General features: G+C 38.4%; 1 protein-coding gene across 7 annotated transcripts in view; it reads right to left on the bottom strand.

The window, feature by feature from the left end:
* CADM1 (cell adhesion molecule 1) overlaps positions 1-25759 on the bottom strand; it is a 330708-nt gene that overhangs the window by 42792 nt on the left and 262157 nt on the right. For all 7 annotated transcript variants that reach the window (NM_001133108.1, XM_024254577.3, XM_024254576.3 and 4 more), the window contains 5 exon segments: positions 923-1022; positions 12560-12718; positions 14796-14933; positions 21923-22075; positions 23676-23822. In NM_001133108.1, the coding sequence (NP_001126580.1) occupies positions 923-1022; positions 12560-12718; positions 14796-14933; positions 21923-22075; positions 23676-23822 (697 nt within the window).

Genomic DNA, 25759 nt, shown 5'->3' on the forward strand with positions numbered 1-25759 from the left:
ACTACGGGGACAGCAGAGGGAGCTCAATGCTGTTTTTTGTTGGGTACCACTAAAGTTTGAGTGTCCTTAATCCCAACATTGACCTATTATTCCATTTCATGAATCCTCAACTTGTTTTTTTTTTTTCCCCCTAAGGAACAGTTAAAAACAATCTTTACTAGAAACACTAAAGAAGTGTCCCCTGCCCACTAAGTAAACTGAATAATAGTTAAAGTGGTACCACTGTGTGGCTTTTTTTGTTGTATTAGTGATGATATATGCAGTTCCTCAAATTCACTTTGCATCATTTCACAGGGCAACTCAAGTGGCTCCTTTATACTTTCAATAAAATAAGAGTCTTAGTTGTTTCTTCTTTTTCTCTTATGAAGTGGCATATATATCCTCCTTAAGAAAAGTTCCTGAGCTTTTCCTTACTAACAAAAATATTTCTGGGAGTCAAGTATGAATGATGCTTTTCTTTGAGGGAAGAAGATGCAAAACTAAAGGTAGGGCAAATTCATTTGCCTACAGCTGGCCCTAAACATAGCAGCTTAATGTAAGTCTTAAAACCGTCTTTCTAGCAGCTTAGACGTTAACACAAAAGGTGGCAGATATATTATTAGATTGTAGGGACACCAAGAATTTATTAGGATTATTTTCGTGGGTGAGAGAGAAAATAGTTCTGACAATCATGTTGATGATAATAAAATAGAATTAGCTGAGATTTCAATCTTAGCGGGCATTTAATTTTTCTCCCAGTCCTGACCATTAAGAACTATGGATATTTATTTCCCCTCTCACTGAATATTCTTTAGTTCCTGAAAAACCATCCATCCTTTGCAGCAGGAGACAGGTGACAGGCCAAGGACTGGTGAATGCACATGTCTGTGTTGTGACATTTACTGCGCACGACCCTCTGCCAACCTCGGCCTTCAGAACTTACTGGGGCTTCCCGATGGCTTCACATGTTAACTCAAGCGCGTCCCCTTCCCGGGTTAGGCCTTGTAGAGGGTAAGTCATCTGAATATGCACTTGAGGCTTATCTGTGTGACAACAACACAAAGTATGATGTTTAGCAAATGATATCATCAGGCAAAATCAGACTCACACACTGCCTCAAAACCACAGTACCAGCACTTACTCTCTCCCATCCGATGCCTTCAGTAACACCCTTCTAATTAGTTGGTAATCCTGGCATTTGCTCAAATTAAATTGACTAATAACTCTAAGGAGTGAACCGCAAATAGATAAGAGATTCATAAGCCAACTGCGCCACATCAAACATTTCCTGTGAAATACATTTTGTTACACTGAAGTTTATCTCCAAACTCACTCAAGCTAAAGGAAACTCATTTGCCTTCATGCTGAGGTGAAGCCATAGATATTTGTGGTGCTCAGAATTGATACGTTTTATCATATATCATATATTGCTATGTGACAATATGTTGTGACACCGCATTTAATAAATTTGCCTCTTCTATGTTGTTGTTTTCAAATGGGAAAGGCAGAACTTCTGAATTCCACTCAAATGACTTTAAGAAAAAAACAACTGGGAGCCCTCCCAGTGAAAACTCTTTGACACCTCAGTGTAAACATTAAAAAGAAAAAAGACTGACATTTACTCAGCATCTACTCTCCTAGGAACCATCATTGGTGGTAGAATAAGCCTAGTTTTAGGGATGGGAACTCTGGTACCCACAGATTGAAGTAGCTCATCCAAGATCATAGAGAGAGAGAGACAGCCCCATAAGTGTATGTTGGGATAGATTTCTGATTCATAAGTGCATTTCCAATGGCAATCCATAATTAAAGCCAGGTATAGCTTCCTCATGCAGTGAGGTACTTAGGAAGGAGATATAAGTATTCTTATTTCCACCAGCTACTTAAAACTGTATTTGTCAGTGTGGGGATATGGCTATGAGGGCTGAATAATGGGAGGTTCAGGGAATAGGGAGAGAAGCTACAGAAGTTGGAATTAACATAGGTACACATACAAATACATTAGCAAATAAAACCTGAATGAAATTAGGAGATTGTTTTTTTCAGTGCTGAACTAACAAGCTATTAATCCCTAAATCAGTTTTCTCATTTAATTCTGTGGCTCTGTAAATGCATATTTTTGGAAATGTACCCAAGAGTAATAAATGTGAGAGGGCAAGACATCGGTTGGCTGAAAGGTCAAAACAATTACCATAGTTTTACTTTCTCAGACAATCATACCACCTAAACAACAGCCCCTTGGCCTTTTACAAGCTGTGGTTAGCTCATTAACATTCATCCTATGGAATAAGGGAGAAGATAGAAATATTACGGCAAGGCTCAACCAATCTCATCCTGTACACAGCTATATAAACTGCACGAGGAAGTCCTCACTAGAGATGGCTGCTTTCTAGATGCATTCTTATAGTCTCTTTCCTATCACAAATCTTTTTCTCATGTCTCTAAAAATTACATGGCATTCAAAACCTTTTAAGAGAGCCCCCTTGTTCACCCACCAGTGTACACTGCATACTGAGAATTGGTAGTGCTTTCTGAGAAGCTTAAGTCTCATGCCAGAGAACGTAAAGTTAACAAGCCCAGAAGCTCCAGCTGACCCTTGCAAGTTACACAATTCTATTCTTGGACACGTTGGCAAAGAAACTGTTTAAGAGCAAAATGGTGTTGAGGTTTCCAGATACTGATAACTGGGTCAGGAAGGTAGTCATTAAAGAAAAGCAGAAATGCTTGTAAAGGATAAACAGGATGACCTTGAACCAGCACTGGGTGGTTCAAGAGCTCCTGGGCACCCCCTTTTAGAGACAAAGGCCATATATTAGGCTAACTACAACTGCTGGGCATCAGGTGTGGGTTTATTGTTTGTGGTCGTGTAACACACACACACACTAGTTGGTGAAGTTTAGTTTTAAAAAAATACAAAAAAAAAAAAAATGAAAGAAGAAGGTTGTGACACTGGACACACAGAAAACAAAAGACCTGCTACCTCATAGTTCATACCCAGAAACAGCAGCACTTTATATAGAGTTCCTAGTTAGGGGACCTCTATCATTCTTACCCATGAACCATTCTGGGTGAGGCTAAATTTAAAGCCCAAAATTTGGGCTGAAATGTAACATCTGCTTATAGGTTAATCTCTGATCTACGGAAAGGCTACATTTTTCATGCACTGCTGACTTTGGCCATTAATTAAGAAGCAGCAGAATGCTTGCTGGCCTATGTGGAAGGATTTTATTTTTCTTCTTTTTTCCTTAATGTAATTTACAAGCAAACAGAGAGGGCATATTTTTCAGCACAGTGCACTAAGGATTTTACATGCTCAACTTCCATCAATGATAAAGACAGTGTTGAAAAACTTAATCCTCCCTGCTTCTTCAGTACCACTGAGTTTTAGTTAAATGCTCTTTTATGTTCCTAATGAGCTGTTTATCAGTTGTCAATTATTCACATAAACTAGGAAGAACAAGCTAAGGATTTGTTATACCCGAGATTTATTTTAAAAACCATTTACTAAATCATAGAAAATACACCTTCAGTTTTGATAACGGATTTTCCCAATTTACTCTTTAAGTTCTGGAGAAACATCTACTATCTACTTATGGCTACAGCTGCCACAGTTACCGTAATAGCTGGCTGAAAAGGTAAGCATTAGTCTTGCCTGCATTATACGGAAAAATGTTCCCCTCTGTTGACACATGCAGTATTTATAGGCATATTATCTGACCACGGGCAGATGAGCTATCCTCTCGCCCAGTCTAGGAATCAAATATTATAGAAGGTCTATGTACCGAGATCTATCCCTGGGTGATGGAAACTTAAAAACAAATTCTGTTCCCCTTCCTTTGTCCTGAAAGAGAAACTTAACCATTCTCAACAGGTGAGATAGAAACCCTGGGATTCCACTGGCACCTCTAGAACTAAGGGACATTAAATTTTCCATTGAAGAGCCTAACTACGATATGAATATGTCAAAATACCGAACAATCCAGATGGCTGATTGAATAGCCCAGAGCTCATCATTTATATTTTAATTATGTTCATAAATCAAATGTTATAACCCACCAAACCTTTTCTGAAACAGAACCAGCCTCCAAGATTTATTTTTAAGTAATGAGGTAAAGCCTAGTACATTTTCTGGGGGATCATTTTACGCCTCGGTTGGTGTTGTAAGGCATGAGGCCAAAAGCCAGACGATACTTTCTACCCAAGTACAATAACTGCCCAGAAATGTATCACTCAGAATGGCTTAATGTCATTATAAAATGGAACTGCTATATAAAAATAAGAAAAATAGTTAGGTCTGTACACTTAAAGAACATTACAATTATAGATACGGCATCACCAACAGCCAATGAATTAGGTCGAGGGATCTGAGGTTTTCATAATACACTGTAAATTTTTTTAAACCCCGTAAAAGACATTTAGCAAGACTGCTGTAGCAGACAAATTTGTTCATTAGTCAAAGTTGCACAGAGGGTTAAACACCAGGAGGCTTTAGGTCACACTACAGTAGCAACCAATTAAAAAAATAATATTAGAAAGACATTCTGATTTGATGAGACTTTCTTTAAATGTACTTTGCTCTCTCTATAAAGGGAAAAAATATATAAAAGGAAACTCTTAAAGAGGTTGGAATGGGTTGCTGGCAGATTACTATTGATTTCATGCCAGTCTGACCTTGCACCACATTCTGTGATCTTTTCAGAAGATGAAACTCAGATTCTGAACCTGTATTTCAGTTTCCTATGTAAATGAAAAGACACAGTCTCCTCTGTAGGTCCAAACACTAACGTATCAGGTCTTTGCATTCCTTTATTTAGAAAAAGGTACTTTGCAGTTTCTTCATGACTGGGATGTCACCCTTCCCGGGTAGCAGACAGGAGCAGAGCTGAGTCAGTGGAAAAGGCATCCTGATACCCTGGCAGGAGACATGCCAGCGGGAGACCTATTATCCCTGGAGTTCCCACAACCTTCCCTCTCTTCCTGAGAATTTCTAAATCAGGAAATGCAGTTGTCATATTTTCTTTGATGTGCTCAATGCAACCAGGTCCAGGGGCTTGAGTGCAAATCTAATTTCTGCAACTGCATTTGGGACACAGGCTCTTCTTCATGTTTCTTACTTAGATTTCACCCAATATTCTGAAACACCAGGGAGTATGGGGATTTGATGCTTGTGGATGAAGTGCTAATTGTTTCAAGTCCTACCAGGGAGAACTCCAGGGCAGCATGAGCACAGATGATATCAGAATGTCTGGGTAGCGGGTCTGGGTCAGCCCCTGTGCATTCAAGTGAGGAGGCATTGACTGAAGAGTCTTTGTCAATCATGGAGGATTATTGGAGTTTGGAGTAGAACGACAATGCAAAGATTAACCTGAGATTTGGTGAGTGCTAGAAGCTGTCTGAGCTCAAAGCAAGAATCAACCCCTACAATATGGCTGTCTAAATTGTTGGGGGAGGACGGCTTTGTAACTAAAGGAGGGCAATGTCTAGCAACGCCTGGTGACTGGGATTGGTGAATGAACAGAGTCACACAGAGCTCTCAGAGGAGTTAAAGAGAACATCTTGCAAAAGATTTGCTTTCTATTGTCATAATACATTCATGAATAATTTTCACTGCCATTTATTCTGTTTGTTTGCAAGGTGAAGAACCTCCTGCTGTTACATCTGTTGTTATGAATCATAGTACTGAAACTGGGCTTCTTGAAGAGGGCTGAACTATTGTGAGTGGGATGAGTCAAATCTGGTGGGACTGACGTAAGACCAATACCACAGTAGAATGCAATCTTCTCTTGCTGCAACTTTCAGGTAGGTTTGTGGGTATTAGAATTACCGTTTACAAAAAAGAATCAAATTTGATTCCATGGTGTGGTGGCAGAAAGCTTTGTTCCCAGTGCTTTTTAAATGGGGGTATATACCCACAGAATATTCTTCTGTGTCTTGGAAGCAATTCTCATCATTTGTAAGCAAACACTGGGCAAGAAAATCCCTATAGCAAGATCTTCTGTAGAATGTTCCCTCTGTAACAAGAGAGGGTTTTTTTTGGTTTTGCTTTGTTCTGTTTCTTGAAGTCTTGGTAACTAGAATGGTGCCAGGGACTGGCACACAGTAAGCATTCAAGACATAGTTGCTGGATGAATGAATGAAGAAATAAGTGAATGAGAAAGTGAAGCAATATTGGGGCATGGACTTCTCCTTCCATCTTTACTACTGATTAAAAAATAAATAAAATCCAATCACGAGTTCCTGTTAGTCCTCATCACAGAATATAATTGTGTTTTTCTTTTGGAAGGTCAATCCAGCTGCCCAAATTGGAGGTTCAGCCCAGGTGTTCTGCTTTACATATTTCCACTTCTCTACACATTTATTTAGCACTTCCGATGTGTCTCTAAGTGGTATCTTACAGGAAATCAGAAAGGATGTTGTTTGACCATTCCTTTTAGATTTTTAGATGCCGGCTTCACAACTAGTTAACCTTCCACAGAATCAAAATCTGACCCTGAGTTAAAAACCATTAAGTGAAGTATGTACATTAGAAGACTGGTTTCACTATGTAAGTATTCAATGTCCACAGCCACACAGACACATCTTTTACAAATACATTAAGGTCAGTGAGATGAGAGGAGGTGGTTCTTAGTAAAACAGGCCTCTTTCTGCAGGGTATGCATTCAGAAGGCAGGTATAAAGGCAAAGGCTTTTCCCTTAAGGGTCATTCCAGTCTTGCTCACGATGTATTTGCTCAACACTCACTCTTTGTATTTTGAATACTGGTTACTCAGCCTCTTGACACTTTTGGCACTGCAGATTGTATCACTAACAATCTATAGTCCTTATAATATCAGGAACTTGGAACCAACACTACTCTGTGTTAACACAAAGAAATAATAGGTTAAAAACTTAGCTTCAATCGGGGTTCTTCATTCCTTGATTATTTCTCATAAGGAATCATAAATACTAAAATAACCTCCCTGAAACTCAATTCACTGCTTTAAAAAAAAAAATAAAAGGGAGAGTGGGAGGAAGAGCGTATTCCGTTTAAAAAAAAAAAAAAAAAAAAAAAAAAAAGAGAGAGAGAGTGAGAGACTGGAGATCAGAGAGAAACAGGCCAAATCTGAAAACGCCAGCTATTATGCTCTGAAGAATACAATCTGGAAACAGAATTGATGAGGGAGAGGATTTGATATAGAAGCTGCTCGTGGAAACTAAGTGTTATCCTCCACTCCAAATAGGAAAGATTTTCTGATTTCCAGGTTTTCCTCTCTCCTTCACTGCAGGGCACTATCGATACCAGAGAAACATTTATTTTGGCACAAATAAAGAACAGGTTTTGATCATCTCCTCAATGCCCAATTTTCCTCCAGTTGAGGGAATGAAAGAAAAAAAAAATCTACCCTTCTCTGGACCTTGGATGAACAGGGCTATGGATTTATAAAATACCTAGCTACATTCAGTCAATAAAACTCATTTTGAAAATGATGCCCACGTATACGATTAACTGTTAGATGATAATCAGAGCAGGCATGGCATTCAAACACCCATTTCTAGAGTCTTTGTTTTCATTCTTCTTTTCAAAACTCATCTCTGAGTTTTCTTTCTTTTTTTCAAATATGCACAAACACAAAACCCTCACAAAATGAGGATTTTTGCCAAACATTTTAAAGAGCAAGGCTATGATGGGTGAAAGCAGAAGCCACACAGCAGTAATTCAAGAGCTTCATATTCACCCCAGTCCAGAGGAAGGCTTTCCTCCCTTGCGCAAAGCAATCTGAATTCCATACTGAGGGTCACAGCTTTTCTTTGAATTCCCAGCTTATGTCGCTATGTGTTGCCACCTTGATGCTATTTAGACAGTTTTCTCTTAACGCTCAGACAGTGAACTGCTCCCGTTTAAACAGGCTTTTATTTGACAAGAGTACATTCCCTCAGATCTGAAGCTCTACTAACCGTGCTACAATTGTATCACGCTCTGCTATAATCAACCATGTTGTAAATTTGGGCACCACCACCTGTACAGACATTCGCAAGAAAAAAATGCACGGAAAGATTTTAGGGTCATACAGCTCGGAACATTAAAAAGCAAAACTGTTCTCTGCATAACATCTAAGGAAAGAGAGCTTTGAGCTCTTCCAGCTTGGGAGCATAATTATTTTCTGTTTTAAACATTTAACTGTGTGCTGCTGCTGTACCCTTGCTGAGTCTCAGAATGAAAGCTAGAAAACTAAGAGACCTACTGTATGTTCTTCATTCCCGGCAACGTTCCTATGAGAAAACCTTATTAATGAGCTTGCAAACGAGCACCCAACAGGGAAATGTCACAAACAAGAGCGGCTAATGCCCCAGAAAATCAAATAACTGAACACTTGGCTGATTGTGGTGCCTTTCATATTTATAATAAAAAAGGGGGGGGACTTTAATTCACTGATTCTGAAGGGGTCAACACCTTGCTGAACAAAACAACTCATTTATTTATGTTCAGAAATCTCCAGATGATAAATTACATTGATGTTAATCACTTCAATGCATACTACACAATTAATATCTGTACTTACCGAAAACTTAAGGATTATTAAAAGTATGACAGCATACACATCTGGCTGATTTTTCACATAATTGGGCACAACAATTTCTCCTGGTTATCACAAATAAGGGTCCTAACAAACAAACACTGCAAAATCCTGGTTCAATTAATTAGGACTTAAATCCACAAGACAAAAGCAATTCCAAGTTGTAGCTCAAGCCTTGTCTTCTATACAGTATGGTAGCACTCCATTTTAAGGACAGAAGGGCAACACTTCCCTTCTCTTTATCCCTCCTCTCTTTTTTTCCCTGTCTTACTTAAAGTAAGATATTTAATGACATATAATGCAGGTTTTCATTATTTCATTTCCTTTTTAATAGTATTTTTTTTTTCTTTTATTATTATTTATTATTATTAAACTTAAGGTTTTATGGTACATGTGCGCAATGTGCAGGTAAGTTACATATGTATACATGTGCCATGCTGGTGCGCTGCACCCACCAACTCGTCATCTAGCATTAGGTATATCTCCCAGTGCTATCCCTCCCCCCTCCCCCCACCCCACAACAGTCCCCAGAGTGTGATGTTCCCCTTCCTGTGTCCATAAAAATTACTTCATGTAGAATTCAAATCCATGATCTGTCATTTAACCCTATTCACGTCCTGGTTAACATCCATTCATCTTAGATGGGGATAAAGAGAGGTTTCCATAAACCTTCATGGAGTAAAATCAGCCAGGCTTAAACAAGTGAGCATATTTAATACTAATGATATCAGATTATATTTGCCCCCAAGGTAGCCTTATTTACTCGGAGTAGACTCTGAGGTCCATGAATGGGATCAGTATTTCCTAGTGATAATCTATTATTTCTCACCGAGAACATAATAAATCTTTTTAGGTGGCAAAGGAAAGGACATTGAAAAAAATTAGTTGTACATTTATTTTAAAGCTTATTAGACACTATATATAACAAATGAAATGTGTAATTTAATAGATATTTTTACATAGGCCCTGGTTAGGTTAAAGCAATAAAGTGACTTGAAGAAAAATTCTAAATCAGGTAAAAATACAGATGATGTATGCACATGGCAAATTTGTGAAAGTGGTCCTCAAATAACTGAATTTAGGAAAACCCTGAGGGGTAAATGGACTCCTTAGATTGTAAGTAGAATATGGCAAATATGTGATTGTATTCATCTTTTCCAGGTCTATAGCTATCAAAGGGTTTTTAAAGGGGCCAATGATTCCCAAAAGGTTAAGAACTGCTGACTTCAAGGGCATGAGTCAACATTAAAATACAGGCGCAATGTTACTCCTCACAGGCATCCAAAATAATTCAACCTCCATGCAGAGTGGCTACTGAATAAATTATTGTAGGAATCTCATGTATTCGAGTGTCTCTTCTTTCCTCATGGTCATCAAAATATGGTGCTACTTGTCTGCAGAGAGAGGACGGCTGTGGGGGGCACCGGAGTTGAGCCATCAACAGCACTGGGCAATGACTGATCAGACTTCAAGGCCCAGTGACTGAGTGCTTCAAGCATTTGAGGAATGAAACTTTTTGTTACTGCATAGCTGCTAGTGTTCAAGGAGAGTAAAGCTGGTAGGAAATGATGTAGAGAATTCCAATTGTGTCTGAAGAAGCTACAAAAGGAATTCCTGGCTGACTCTGCAAAGTTCTCAATAGTGCTCTAGGAGTGGAGGGTAGTGAACTTTCTTGAGCACAGAGAGCCTTACTTAAGATATCAAACCAGATGCAAAGTTCCATTCAGGTTAATATAATGCATTGTAATTATCTTAGCTTTCCTTTATACAAAAATATTTTTCTTTATGTATATTCCAAAAAGTGGAATAAAGGCTAAAATATTTGTATGATTTTCTTGGATAAAAAACAGTCTCCCACAGAAAGGTGCCATATTAGAGTTTAAAATGATCAATTGGTGCATCCTTATTTTTGGAGGGCATTAGAGTCACTTTCCTGCAATTAAAGGCTAGCAGTACTTTGTTAGATTGAAGTCAAATGGATTCGGATGTGGAGCCTTATTCCTTGTCTTAGAATCTACAGATTATGGAAACCAAGGCTTATAAGGATCATTATCAAGTTTTCCAAGGAGTGGGAGGTGTAGCGCTCGAAATATTTTGCATTTGGGAGTGAGGGTAATTTGGTAGGTGGGTGGGACTATATTCTATTTAAAAGATATTCTGGGAAAATACTGAAAGAGTTTAGGGGTGGAAACTGGGTGAATATCTACTCAGGACGTACAAAGGAGCTAATATATTATTAAAGCTAATGGGCCCCTACAAGGAAAGTTAATGGATATTAAGTTTGCTTAAATGAATTACATATTAACAAAGTCACAAGAAATCTACTATCTGCTAATTTAGATAATATCTGATCGTTTCTGTTTTCCCATTATAGGGACATTATACCACAATAGTTTTAGTGATATGAAAATTATAAGCATGATGCCCATAATGGAGCTTTATAATGAAGCAGATTAAATGAATTAACGAGGAAACCCTACATTATGTAATGTTAAATTGAGCCAAGCTCACGGAGTTAAGAAAAGGTTGGAATGGGATGGTTTCTTAGAAGCAACTTTTTATAACTTTTCCTGCCTTCCCATTTTGCTCAGATCATTTAGACAAATAATAGGGCTTATATGGAGTTGAATGGTGGCTCCCAAAGATAAGTCCATGTTCTAACCCTTGGAATCTGTGACTGTAGCTGAATTTGGAAAAAAGGTCTTTACAGATGAAATCAGCTTAAGGATCTCAAGATGAGGCCATTCTGGATTATCTGGGTGAGCCCTACATCCAGTGACAAGTGTCCTCAGAAAAACATACAGAGGAGAGACCCACAGAGGAGAGGCTCACAGAGGAGAGGCCCACAGAGGAGAGACCCACAGAGGAGAGGCCCACAGAGGAGAGACCCACAGAGGAGAGACCCACAGAGACCCACAGAGGAGAGGCCCACAGAGGAGAGACCCACAGAGGAGAGACCCACAGAGGAGAGGCCCACAGAGGAGAGGAGAAGGCCATGTGACGATGAAGGCAGAGAATGGAGTGGCGAAGCCACAAGTTAAGGAGCTCCTGGGACTCCCAGAGCTGGAAAAGTCAGTGAATGATCCATCTCTACGGTCTTTGTGGGGGGAGGCGGTGTGGTCCTGCCAAAAACTTGATTTTGGACTTCTGGCCTCCAGAGGTGTAAGGAAAGAAGTTTCTGCTATTTTAAGCTACAAGTTTGTGGCAATTTGTTATGGCAGCCCTAGGAAATTAATCCAATGATTCACAAAGGGTAAAGCTTTTCTTTTATCAGACATCCAATCACTGCCATCCCAACCAAACTCTGGTAACATTTCACTATGCATACTCAAAGATCACCTTGATTTTTCAGAAGCCAAATACAAAGTGAGAGGCTGGCTACTTAGCCACAACCTTGGCATAAGAATGGCTTTGTGCAGAAAAAGACTTTTTCCTCTTAAGCAGAAGGGTCCAGAGGAGAAGATGAGGACAACATATTCAGTCTACAGGGCATGGTAAGGAGAAAACCTCACTCACAACGATCTAGCTTTTATTGATGAAGCTATCAAGATTGTGGCAATGATCCCAAAGAGTCGACTTTTCAACTCATTGCTATAATTTAAGCTACAATAGAGGAGGACATGCCATTTAAAACAAAATGCTGACGTAGAACGGGAAAAAAATCCCTTCTATAAAAACTTCAGTACTTATGATGGGATTAAAAAAGGGGGAAAATTACCCTAGATTTTGCAGTTGGCATAGAAATGATGACAGTCTATATGCAAAGAAATTAATTAAGTCATGTGTTAGAGCAGATTGAAATCATTTCAGTTTTACCTTTGGGTTCAATGTAGCATTTTCAAATCCTCATTGGCACTCTGTAATACGGCAGTACAATATTTCAATAAAATAATCCTTTATTTTTCTAGCAAAAATAAGAATTCTATGTATACTATATAAAATGAATGCATTGAATAAATGGCTTCTGAAGAGTTTCTATGTAATTGCAACTCTACACCCTCAGAATAAGATACCGGGGTACTCACACTGTACTTCCAGATACCGCTGGGTCTGCAGGTTTCCAGTGACCGCAGGGTGCTCCACCTGGCAGATCACTGGGACCCCATCGTCCTCCTTGTGCACCTTCAGCATCAGTTGACTGGTCACAGTGTACATGTCTGACCACTCTTCCACCTCCGATTTGCCTGGGGAACAGAAAATGTACCAAGACACCAGAGTTTGGTGAATTTCCATCAGTTTGTTTTTATGTCCTCCCCTCTGTCCTCTAACCCCAATATTGCTATTTTAACAAATATGATGGCAGTTACTTGGGATGAGAGTAACCTGTGGATAGTTACCTGATAAAATGTTTATTTCCTTAATTTATGACTTTTCAACCTGGCAGCATAGTATTTAAGATATATTTCAAGTCCAAATACCATATACTATTTTTACTGAAATATATTATGTATGGTTTTTCTATCTTAAAACCTCCCAGAAAAAGACAGCTGAAAGTTGAAGCATTTTGACATCTGGCTGCTCAAGGTATTCAGGAGGAGAAAAAGAAAAATGTTTTTCACCCCTACAACCATCTGAACTTGAAATATCGACTAGGCTGTCATGCCATTTAGAAATTCTAGGATATTATCCAAATCCCCTAAGTAATTCAACAAGCAGTAGAGTTACAAACAACCCCCTTTGCCTACTCCCGTCATCAACAATTAAGAGAGAAAGTAACTAAATGGATTTACATAATTGAAATTGTAATTGAAATGTTTAAACTCTGAGACTTTTGGAAGACCACAAAAATGCAGTGGCAGTGGGCTAGAGCAAAGTAAGATACAGGGCTTGGGGCCAGATGGGAGACACGTCCAAGAACACCCAGAAAAGGAGGGAGGAGGCTTCCGGATGGAATGAATAGGCCAAGGCAGTCCCTTCCTGAACTCAGCACTCCCAGGAACATGGCACACCATTAACTTTCTTTTAATGTTTTGTACTTATCGGTACACATTTAATGGCTGAATTCACTTAGACAGAAAAGCAGAGAGGAAATGAGAAACTCCTTCCTTCCAAAACCATACCTAGGAAATAGGAGATTAAAACAGAACAAGCTTCTTGAAACTTAAGCTGTTATATATAGATTTATCTGCTTCCAGATATAGATTTCTATATCCTCTTTCTAAAAGGGCTGATTCTTTTCTTTCTCACGCTCTTTATTTATTTAACAAGCACATATACAGCACTTACTTTGGCCCAAGTATTAAATACTTTACAACTATTAACTCTTTTCATCTTCATAAAAAGTCCATAAAGTATGTAATATGATTATCCCTATTTTAGAGGAAACTGAAGCACTCCACTAGCATTTCTGTCAAACAATTAGAGGAGTTCAGCCCCTAAGACCTTTGTGCAGGGTACTACCCGCAGGGTAACTTTGAAAAGGAAGGAATCTCAATGCAGAAATACACGCGGAATTTAAGATAACTGGCAAAAAATGGTCAAACAGGGTATAGGCTGTCTCCTTTATCTGATGCAACACCTGAGGTGGCAGGTATTTGAGGATCCAGGACCCAAACCCGGGATGGCCCAGTACAGAGGTAAAGGTGATCAGAATGGGGCTAAAGGAGCTGCCTTGTACTGTCATCACAAAATCACAGACTGCATAAGAACAGGCTGGTGAATTGGGCAACTGAATCACAAATTTCACAAGAAAGGTGGTCCCTGTAAATTCACAATTAAGATGAAATTGTTAGTCCACTTAGTGCAACCACTCTTGTAGGAAAGCATGTAGTCAACACAGTTGATAGTGCAATAGATGTCAGAATGACTTGGAATTTACCATACGAAAGACTGTTAAACATTTTTTTAAATGTATACCCTGAAAATGTGGGGTTCTGATCCCCTCTAGGTCTCTGCAAAAGACAGGGTAAAAGCAATTAGAATTGAAGGTACAGACAGAGACAGCCTGAGCTCAGGAGACAGCCCTCATGAAAATTTTTCCTAGCCTAAAGAGTTCTAGTTTACAGTTTTAGTTCTTTCTGGGCATCTGAGTAGAGCGACAGCTATCACCATGAACCCTCAAACAGCAGAATGAGGACATGGATTAGAACAATAAAATGCTTTTATGCTTTGGCCTCAGACATATTTAGTAATTGATTATAAACCATATCTAAATGAATACTTTCACTTCATGGGCATATTTTGTATTTGTCCTTGATTTTCACAAAGGCATACCTGCTAGAATCAACTAACTACTTCAGTGTGGGGCAATCTGCAGCTTACCTTTTAGCTCTGTGTTCCCTTTGAACCACCTGATAGTCGTGGCTGGCTTGCTGGCCATAGCAGTGCAGTTGACTTCAATCTCCTCACCTTCCACCGCAGTGTCTTTCTGGATATCGATCATCAGATTACGTGGTGGGACTACAAATTAAACATATGTGCTTTATAAACACAGAATGCATTTTTGCATTGTTGCTATCAAAAACGAGAAAAACAGTAGACATTCCGGATGGGAATTTAAATCATCACAAGAGGGGAAAAAGAAATACAAAGTAATCATCAAATAAAGTGAGTTATGCAAAATCAGTTAATTTAGAATTTCTATCCTAAATTTATGTTATAAAATAACCAGTGTGGCTGGGCATGATGGCTCACATTTGTAATCCCAGAACTTTGGGAGGCCGAGGCAGGCAGATCACCTGAGGTCAGGAGTTTGAGATCAGCCTGACCAACATGGAGAAACCCCATCTCTATTAAAAATACAAAATTATCCGGGCATGGCAGCACGTGCCTGTAATCCCAGCTACTTGGGAGGCTGAGGCAGGAGAATTGTTTGAACCTGGGAGGCGGAGGTTACAGTGAGCCGAGATCATGCCGTTGCATGCCAGCCTGGGCAACAAGAGCGAAACTCCGTCTCAATAATAATAATAATAACCAATGTCCCATTCTTATCACTGAGCGCATTATATCAATATAGATATTAGTCACCAGTCATTCAAAAATTAACCAGAAAGTAGATATAAAAGAGGAGTACATACTATTGAAATGATCATCCTTACCAGGAAACCCCAGAAAGCAGTATTTCTCCTTGAACTCAACTCTTGAATTTCAATCTTCAAATGAAAGATTCCAAAGTCAATGGGGCAAAGATAAAAATCTTTGAGTCCCTTAAAAGAATCACTCACCATAAAATGCACAGAAAAATTGTGTCTCAAACTAGTTCCATGTAATTAAAATGATTCATAGAGATCCAGAATGTAATCATAACCTCTGAGGGATAATGTAGTAATAAAGTCCTTTGGATATGAAGATGCAGTAATATAAGAAATGCCAATTAGTTTGCAGCAATTTTCCATATTCTGAATTCCAATGCTCCAGATTTTCGAAACGAAAGACGAAAGAGACTCTTAAGTGCTTATAAGTAGATTTACATATCAGAATTAAAACCACCCTTCTGTAAGCATATTAAACATATATGTGATAAAATGGTCAAAATAACGGATTGGGAAGTTAAAGTACTGACTATCAAATCAAGAGTATGTAGTGTGATAGTGATGGTGATGGTGACAATGATGATGATGATGATAAAATATGTTATCTTTTATGAAACTGAGTTGACAGTAAAACTTCATATGCAACCTTACCTCATGACTGAGCCTGTTGAAATAAAAATCAGTAAGAATACTGAATTCAGTACAGTGAATCTAAGAATATGTGTCCTGACCACCATGAATAAGCAAAGACAGTTCCGAGACTTATGATTAATAAGTTTCTCAACTCAGAAGAGAAACAAGAAATTAAATATGTATAAACATGCCATCCTGATGATCAAGTTGAATAATAAATCTCTGATACTGCTTCAATAAATTATGGGATTAAACCATGTATTTGGGATTTCCAACTGTTCTAGTCCACAATGTGAAAACTCTGCCCACAGGAAGACTTTTACACTGAATTGGAGCAGTTGAAAATTCCTACAGAGAATGATAGAAAAGTAAAAGTAAAATGATTTGTTGCACATACTTCCTTAGCAAGATAGTGTTTGGTGGTGGTGGTGGTGGGGGGTGTAATGAGCAGAGCCAAAGGATCCCTCTTCTTTGTTTCCCGTGTACAAGGAAAACAACATATTTGCTCAAATGGATGTGCTGCTAATATGATATGGCCCAAATGAGTAGTTACACATGGCAAAGAACTACCCTAGTTTACATTTTAAGAAAAAATAAACAAAAAGATAATTTAACATCTAATTTAGAGTTTCACATCTGCTAGCATTTTATGAGACACAGAAAGGCTGTAACAAAAGAAATGGAATGACTTCAACTAGCTGTATCTTTCACATAGTTTATCCATGCTAGATGATAGTCAGGTAGGTTATAGATTTTCATCATACATACCTAGACGGTTGATAGGGGATACACGGAGAGACTAGATGTTTAGGACTAATAAATACTACTGCATTCTGAGTGCAGTATTATAGGAATATTTTTTACATGCTATTGTTAGATCAAATGTCAGAGGAAAAGCCTGAAGAAAATAAGACCTTAAAGAGTGGTATAAGAAAAAATGAAAAGAAAACAACTAAGGTGTAACAAATATAGGAGTGTCTTTTCAACAAATGAAGGAATGAAAGTAAACAAACAAACAAAAAAAACTTTTCAAGGTCCAGGAAAAAATAGGGGTGATGAAAAGAATTTTTCATGTTGAAATATGCAGTGGTTCCTAATGAGAACTGTAACGGAGCAATGTAACTGATGGGATAGGACCTTAGGAAGGAGGCTCTCTTAGTATGTGACAAAGAGGACAAGGCAAATGGCTAAAGCCACTGGCAACCTGGGAAATCCCTAGGGAATGGGGCAGATCAGATCCCATTTTATCTGTATAACTTTGGGAGAAACACTTTGATGCTCCCTCTGTGGAAACACGGGAATCTTCTTGATGCGACAGTCCAGCAGTTGTTAAAAGACTCCTCTATATATCTCTGTTGAGTCTTAGTGGAATTTAGCCTCAAACATACTCAGATAGTTGTTTCCTCTGTTCCTGGATGCCCTTCCTTTATTCCCTCAGTTTTCATGCTGAGCCTGGAAACCCTTTGTCTCTGATTACCCCAAGCTTCTCCTAACCTTCACTACCCGTTCATCTTCAATGATGTTTCTCGGTGGGAAGTCTTTATTCCCTCCATTTGGTTCATAAAGATGAGGGTGTGTTCCTTCCACATTATCAATAATGTCTGCTGGTCCAAAGTAAGGAAATGAAAAGGGACAGGTACAGATAAGGATTGAGGAAAATTCACCAATGTCTCCTCCAGATTTCGTTTTGGGGCTGAGATCCTGACAGGCAGCTAGGTCCTCATCTGGATTATTTGTTGTTTGGCATTATCCAAACAACTGCAACAGATAAATTCTACTCTGTAACTCTTCAGAGTGAGTCCTGAACCAGTGCTAGTTCCTAGGATTATATGCCCAAAGAGCTGACATCATCTTCAACTTTATGGCTAAGGTAAAAATGTGGAAAACTTCAAAAGCATTAGAAAATGTGCCCAGTGTTGCAGTGGCTCAAGCCTGTAATTCTAGCACTTTGGGAGGCAGAGGTGGGTGGATCACCTGGGGTCAGGAGTTTGAGACCAGCCTGGCCAACATGGTGAAACCCTGTCTCTACCAAAAATACAAAAATTAGCCAGGTGAGGTGGCGGGCACTTGTAGTTCCAGCTACTCAGGAGGCTGAGAGAGGAAAATCACTTGAACCCAGGAGGCGGAGGTTGCAGTGAGTTGAGATCATGCCATTGCACTCCAGCCTGGGCGACAGAGGGAGATTCCGTCTCAAAAAAAAAAAAAAAATTTGCCCAGTGTAGAAAAATGAAGGGCTTATTCATTGTTGAGATCACCATCCTGTGAAATCACTGAATGATTTTTTTTTTCCAAGCCCATAAATAGTTTTCTCAAGATTGTGACCAGTATTTCTGATCTTAGCTAAGGTTAGAAGAAGAAACAGGCATGTATACTGGGAGTTGTTTGGTTTATAAAATAAAATCTGATAATGTGAATCATAATACTTTATTGATATGTTACAAAGCTGACTTTGCTCAGTTTTTTTTTTTTTTAAGAGCAAGAAATCTTTCAAAAATATAAATGAGGTGATTTAAATCTGTTTTTCTGAAAAAAAGGGTTGGACAAGAAAATCTTAAAACTTATTTTGGTCTATTAATTCTACCGTGTTTTTCCTTTAGCTTCATAATGTCTACTCTAATACAAAAGGTTAGTAAAGTATAAAAATCCATTTATAAGAAAAATGAATTAAAACTGCTGCTAACCAGAGAATATACTTACGCATGGTCCACTAAACAGGCACATTTAGTAAAAACTGCCTGCAGCCATTAATGAAAATAACCAAAGATATTTCTAAGGAGGTGCGTATAGATGAAAACCTGAATGAAAATCACAGAGGGAAATGCTAGAAAACAGTAATGAAATGTCAAGGTTCTTCTTAGCTAACCTCAAATCTATAAGAGTGCTAATTATAAACATTACGCCTACAACATTTAACAAAAATCAGCAATATCAAGATGAGTCACATTAATTACAACAAAAGAGGAGTCTTAAAGCTGATGAGTATGTGAAATCTCACTCTAAGACCCTTTAAAATAATTAGGTTCTCCTGTCCCTGGAATCTTAAGAACGAACACTAATCTTAGAAGGACAGGACTGTGATAATATTAGCTACTATTACCAGTAACTATATTAATCTTAAAGAAGTGTATTCTCTGTCTCATTCATCTCCTCTTATGAATAGTAGTATAAAGAGAGTCCTACGGTATGTTCTGGAGAAAGAAACAAGATCGTCACAAGTGGAAGGAGTGAATGAATATCCTTAAAGGCACCAAATGTATACAAAATATCATAGGAGAGTCTTCAGATTTTACATGGATAAGATCATAAGCATAATAGTAACTATAGAATAGCATAGACAACATTAACAAGTACCCGTCTCCATATCTTATAATTATGCTGAAGTTTTTACTGAATGCATCAAATAACTAATAGACACATGTACTAAAATGAGCATCTTCAACCTATCAAGAAGTTTGACAGCTGTGTAAGTACACATGGAGTCCTTTTCAGGGAACTGCAGATAGCAACGAAGATGCTAATGTCATTCTTCATTCATTGTAATATCTGAAAACTCTAAACCTTACGAGAAAGGTGTGAATATACGAGTATCAGTGGAAATTGTCAGATTTTGGAAAATGAAAGACTCAAACACTGATGACAACAATTTTACTCTGTCAAGGAATCCTAGAGTAAATTAAATGGAAAGAATATTAAGTGAATGAATAATATCTACAGAAAGAACATCTACTACTCTTTATACTTGAAAGTGCTACTTTCAAGTATATTTAATACTTCTATAAAATACAAGTAGGAACCTATTACTTCTAGAATAATCAGACCTCCAAAAGGATTACAGGCATAATGCCTCTCAGAATTCTAGTGCTGGCACACTGGCTCCCAAGCACATGGTGTATTCAGAGCCAAACCGATCCAAAGCAGTTGTTTTGAGAATAAATGTATCAGGCACCAGAAAATGACAGGCAGTAGTAACTGCTTGCCAATGGCTAGACATACTCCTGAAAACAAAAGATGTGTGCCTTTAGGAAAAAAAAAAAATCTTAAAACAAAAGCATTCGGTATTTAACTGAAAACAACCTAGACTGGAAGATACAAAGGTTGTAATTTTAAGACAGAATTGTAAGATTTATTACGAATTCTAAGATTTTTGGTTCTTACTGAGTGCTTTGTAACCCGGGCAAGATGTCTAACGTCTGTTATTATCATTTTACTTCTGTGAAAACAACATATAAATACGTAAAGGTATATGTAGTAAAATACTCTGAAAATTCAAAATGCCATAAATAGATTTTATTTTATGACTGTCACTTTTGTGGAAATGCCATAAATGATGATGAGTCAAAGGGTGGATGAGTGGATGGTCAATTTGAAGTCTATGCTGCTAATGACTTACTCCAATAAGCAAAGAGCATTTTCAAATAATCTGATACAAGCAGATAGACAGAAAACTTCAAATTTATGCTTGCGAATTTGGTACATCTGCAAAATACCAAAATAGTCATCCCACCAAAACCTCCCATGCTTACTATTTCTACAGGTCTAATCTGGATTAAGACCACAATAGTGACAAATATGAATACATGAAAGCCATCTATCATTAAACACAGACCAGATTAGAAATTGTATGGACTGGTTTTAAACACATCTTTCTAAAATTGATACTCCTCTTGTCAAAAACATATATGTGAGCATTAGGGTTATGTTTTAGCTTAATGAATAAAAAAATGTTCCCTTCTACAGCTGTGTTGAAGTAAAGTAATGAGGCAGCAGCTCAATATGTACATCCATAAATACATATATGTGCACACATACCAAGCAAAAATGTCCTTCATATTTATCTTTCCTCTTTAATCTTCCTATCATTACACTGAAAAGCTGAAGTCTGCCGCCTCAAATAGACTTTGATTCATCATCTTCCCGAAGGTGTAAATCAGAGATCTTGCCTCATGCTATAGTGTATGTCCTTGAAAATTCAGTTTCAAGAATCCACATCAGCTGGTGTTATGCAGTAGAGTAAGCTTGTCCAAAGGTGACTAATTCAAACCACCTTCAACATAGAAATAGCTGCTGACTATATTAAAATTAAACATGGAAACCTGGCTACTAGGATTTTGCTGAAACTCACAATCTGGTGATCATAAATGAAGATACTCAGCTCACTGGAGGTGTACCTAGCAGCCCATCAACAGTTCTTTGCTTATTATCAGTTAAAGTGCTCTTAACTCTTTTATGTCCAATGACTGCAATTTGTGGCAAAGTATATAATATATTCATGGAGTATGATTTTTTTTACAGCATAATCTAGAGTATAAGCAATAAACAAGGCCGTAAGTCAAGCCAATGAAAAGGAGATCAACAATATTAAAACGAGGATGTAACTCGGAAAAATCATTACGTGGATTTCATAACTGAGCTCTGCCATGGGGTATAGATTTGGTAGCCCATCTCCCCTTCTCCTGCACACAAGGAAGAAAAAAATCCCAGTAGTTAGAAGCAATAACATTTCATGTGGTGAGTGATTCATTTGAGGGCTCTAAATTCTCTTGATCTTTGCTTCTGAAGCTTGAGGTTTGAAACCCAACAGCAAGTGGAATCTATAAAGACTGCTGATTGCCATTCCTTACAGCATTTGGTAAAATAGGCTATTTTTAAAATTCAGCAAGATGGGTGGTGATTCTTCCTGAAACAAGTTTGAACAGGAGAATTCACCATTAACCTTTTCCTTGCTGCTGTAAAAGGGCCATCCCTATTCCATTTCCCCGGGTAAGCCCCACATGCATTTCTTACCCAGGACTGTGATGGTGGTGTAACTTTCCTGTGGGGGATCGGTGTAGAGCTGGCAAAAGTATCTTCCTTCATCAGAAATTGAGACGTTTGTCAATGATACTTTGAGTTCACTGCTAGAAAAATTCAGCAACTGAAACCTGCTGTCCTTCAAAGCTGTGAAACAAAACAGAGAGTTAGTGATTGTGAGAAGGTGGACGGACAGTCTATTTTCCTTAATTATTTATTAAATCTTGCTGTATCTGATACTTCTTGACTTACTATTTTGGGTGTTTGCAGTAACTTCATGTAGACAAATAACCCTGTCCAAAGGAAACTTACGCATATGAGTGCATGTGTGAGTGTGTGTGTATGTGTGTGTGTGTGCATATATATATATGCACACATACCCAGCTATGCACCCTTCTAACTTGGCACAATTCCAAATGCTGTCAGTTTTCAGCACTTATTCATACATGTTTTCAGGTTTTATACTAGAGACAGACAAAAAGAAAACAAAGGGAAAAAGCAGGTCTTCAGTTCCCTGAAGCAGGGAGTGCCAGGGCACCCTAGCCTTTGGGCACTGGAAGTTCAGGGACTAAGGCCTACAGCCTTTTAAAATACCTCAAAAATTGTAGGTAAGGCCTTCAAAAAACAAGGGTTTCAAATTATGAAACAGAACTAGAAAAGCCTTCATATTAATTACAAAAGCAACATGAAAAATTATTTTAAAAACTTATAATCTAATAGCAAAATAAACCTAATCAACTTGGATGCACCTTAACATATCTGATTGTGATTTGAGGTGGAGCTGCCAAAAGTGGATGACCTCGAGCCTACGGAGGCCTTAAACTGGTCCTGTGGTTTCCTAAGTACATTTGGCTTCACAGTATGAAACTAATTAGGCATTAAGCAGGAAATCAAAATCACTGCAAAACTGATATATGTGGGCCTCTTATTTAGTTCAAATGTTCTCTTTCAAAATCCTTTCTTAATTTTGGCAAAGACTAACTTAGTATATGACAAAAATTAACTTTAAGAAAAGAAGCTGGCTTATTTCCTTTTATCTTCTCTCAACCTTTTAAATGTTCCTTAGGTTTATCAACGTTTTCCACAGGTCATGAATGACCCTGAGGTATTGGGGAGGAAGGGGACAAGCAGCTGGGAAGGGACATGCTTCGCTTTGGTTAGGCACCGATGCTCTCCAATAACAGTTTTTTTTTTTTTCCAGAAAGATTTGATTCTTGCTCTTACTAAGCCCTGACACTGATATGAACCATTTCTATTCTACACAAGTCCGTTGCAATTTTGTTTTTTGTGATATTGCATTTGGAAAGATTTCAGCATATGGACACTTCTATATGCCAAAGGCTATCATGAGAGAAGACTTGGTTTTATGCTTATAGGCGTGTATTGCCTTGGAAACTTCAATCTTCAAACCAAAGGGATTACCTTTCAGAATGCTGTATTTTCCTTGCCTTACCCTGTTTGAGTTGTTTGTGTCAGCTAAGTATTTGGGACTCGATTGCAATTCACCTTGAATTACTACAATCAATTTCTATTGCAAAGTAAGACTGCCTTACTTTTAAAAGGGGCCATTCAAGGTTTCTATTAAGTAGAAAGATTATGATTGCCTGTCTCTTCTTCCCTCTAAAGAACTGACTAAACTTTAAGCATCTAACATTAAATTTAAAAAAGGTGGCCTTAGCAATCTCTTTATCAAGACAACATGTAGGTAAAAAAGTTGCCATCTACAACTATAGAGATGGAAACTTACGCCTGAAGTCCCTGAAATAAATGGTCTGCCTGTTGGGATTCAGTAGCTGAATCACAGAGTCGTCACTCTTATTGACTTGGCAACTGATGGTTGCAACCTCTCCCTCGATCACTGTCACGTCTTTCGTAAACAGATTCTGTCCATCACCTTAAAAAAAGAGAAGAAAAGGTCAGAGGAAAATTTCCATCAATTAAAATGTGATCAATGGGATCTATTAAAGTGGGAACTAGGCATATTAGAAAATGAACACAAGTAGCAACATTTAGCATGGCTCTAATACCTTTCTTCGTAGTCTACAAAACGAGTCTATTAATCGAAGACAGATCAAAGGACAAAATACAACTAAGCCTGGAATCATCATACTCTCAAAAGCTGTGATACAAAAGGTTTCGGCCTCTAGTACTTTGTACTAGTTGAGTAGTATATTGAGGAGGTATTGGAAAAGGTCAGAGTACCAGCTTTTGTGAATGCTGAAGCCCTCACAAATGGAGTAGGGAAGATAGACACCGCCAACTTTAGCTTGCCTGCCCTTGAGCTAAGCTATTTGGTCAGCCTCACAGAAACTCAAGGAGCCACTTAATAGAAGTAGGTAGGAGGGTTCAATAAATAATCTCGTCTTGTTAGTTGATGTTGACAGTCCCAATGTATAGGCAGTTCATCGTGTGTGAATGAGTGACTCTTTAGGATCTCAATAAAATCCTGGGAAGGCTTAGGGTTTGGAGTTTGTTACTCTGCTCTCTGAAACTCACACCTTCATGATTCACCCAAAGTCCCAGGCATTTCTGAACTGACACCCCTATCTGCAGATCACCCCCCACCCCCGCCAGCCATTTGGAAAATCTCCCTCAGAACATGTCAAAAAGTCGAGGCTTTCAGATTCACTGATATATAAGGATTATCTTCAGATCTGCCCTAGTTTGTTGCTTCTAAGATTAGTGACGGCAGCCTGGGCCACCTCATAAATGTCCTAAATGATCCACAGTACAGGTAGGAGGAGAAGTGAGTTCAACTCAGAACCAAAGGATGAAGTAATTCTCCAGACCTGGCATAGTAGGGGATACAGAAGTATATGCTGTCCTAGCCTTTAAGAAGCTGCCATGTGGGTGAAAACCGATACCTTATCCCTACTTACAGAACAAAAAGTGTGGTATAGGCAGTAGATGTAATGGTCAATCGGGAAGGGGAGAGAGAGAGGCTGCTTTTTAGCTGTGTGATCTCTGGAAAATTAATTAAAGTCCCTGAGCCAGTTTCCCATCTGAAAAATGGGGTTAGTAATTAAAAGCTATCTCACAGGGCTGATGGGGGGATGAAAAAGGATAATAAATATAAAGCATTTAGCACTGTGTCTAGTTTCTCATAAAAGTGAATAAATGGCAGCTGCTGCTATCATCATCATCGTCATCATTTCTCTAGACATCAAATACAAAGATTTATTAAGCCATTATGCATTGGGAGTAGGGTGGATCCAAGAATAAGGCTCCTGCTCTCAAGGACCTCCCTATGCAGCTGTTTTACACCAACTCAGGGCAGATTATTTGCTCCTTAAAAAAATGTTCCCACATAAAGAAACAAAGGTCAAAGATAAATACTCATCTAAAGAAAATTTGAGACAGTATAAATAGAGATGCAATTAGAATAAATGGAAGGTTTCCACCTGCTATCATATTTCTGTTGAAGGATCCTTTTTTTTTTTCTTTGCTAGGACACACTGGGAAAGTGTGAGAGGGGTGGCTAAGATGGCTCTAAGCCAAATCCACCTAGAAATAGACCAGCCCCTGGCAGAGGATTAGAAAAGAGGAAACTAAAAGGATAAGGAAAAAAAAGTATTAGAGCCACAGATAGACAAAAATTTCTGGTGCTTGAGGAGCAGACCAAAATGAAACCCAACCTCAAGCTCTATGATCCAGGGAATGAACCCAGGTGTGAGAATGCAGGCCCACAGGGCTTGCAGTGAGTGAGAGGGTAAATTCCGGAAAGCTTGATCCAGCAGTGGAGGCTTAGTACGCCGAACAGTGTTACAGAATAACAACAAAGAGAAAAGGTGATCAGGAAAAAAAAAAAAAAAAAAAAAGAACGGATGCTTA

This window comes from Pongo abelii, chromosome 9 (genome assembly GCF_028885655.2).
Source record: "Pongo abelii isolate AG06213 chromosome 9, NHGRI_mPonAbe1-v2.0_pri, whole genome shotgun sequence".
NCBI classification, from domain to species: Eukaryota; Metazoa; Chordata; class Mammalia; order Primates; family Hominidae; genus Pongo; species Pongo abelii.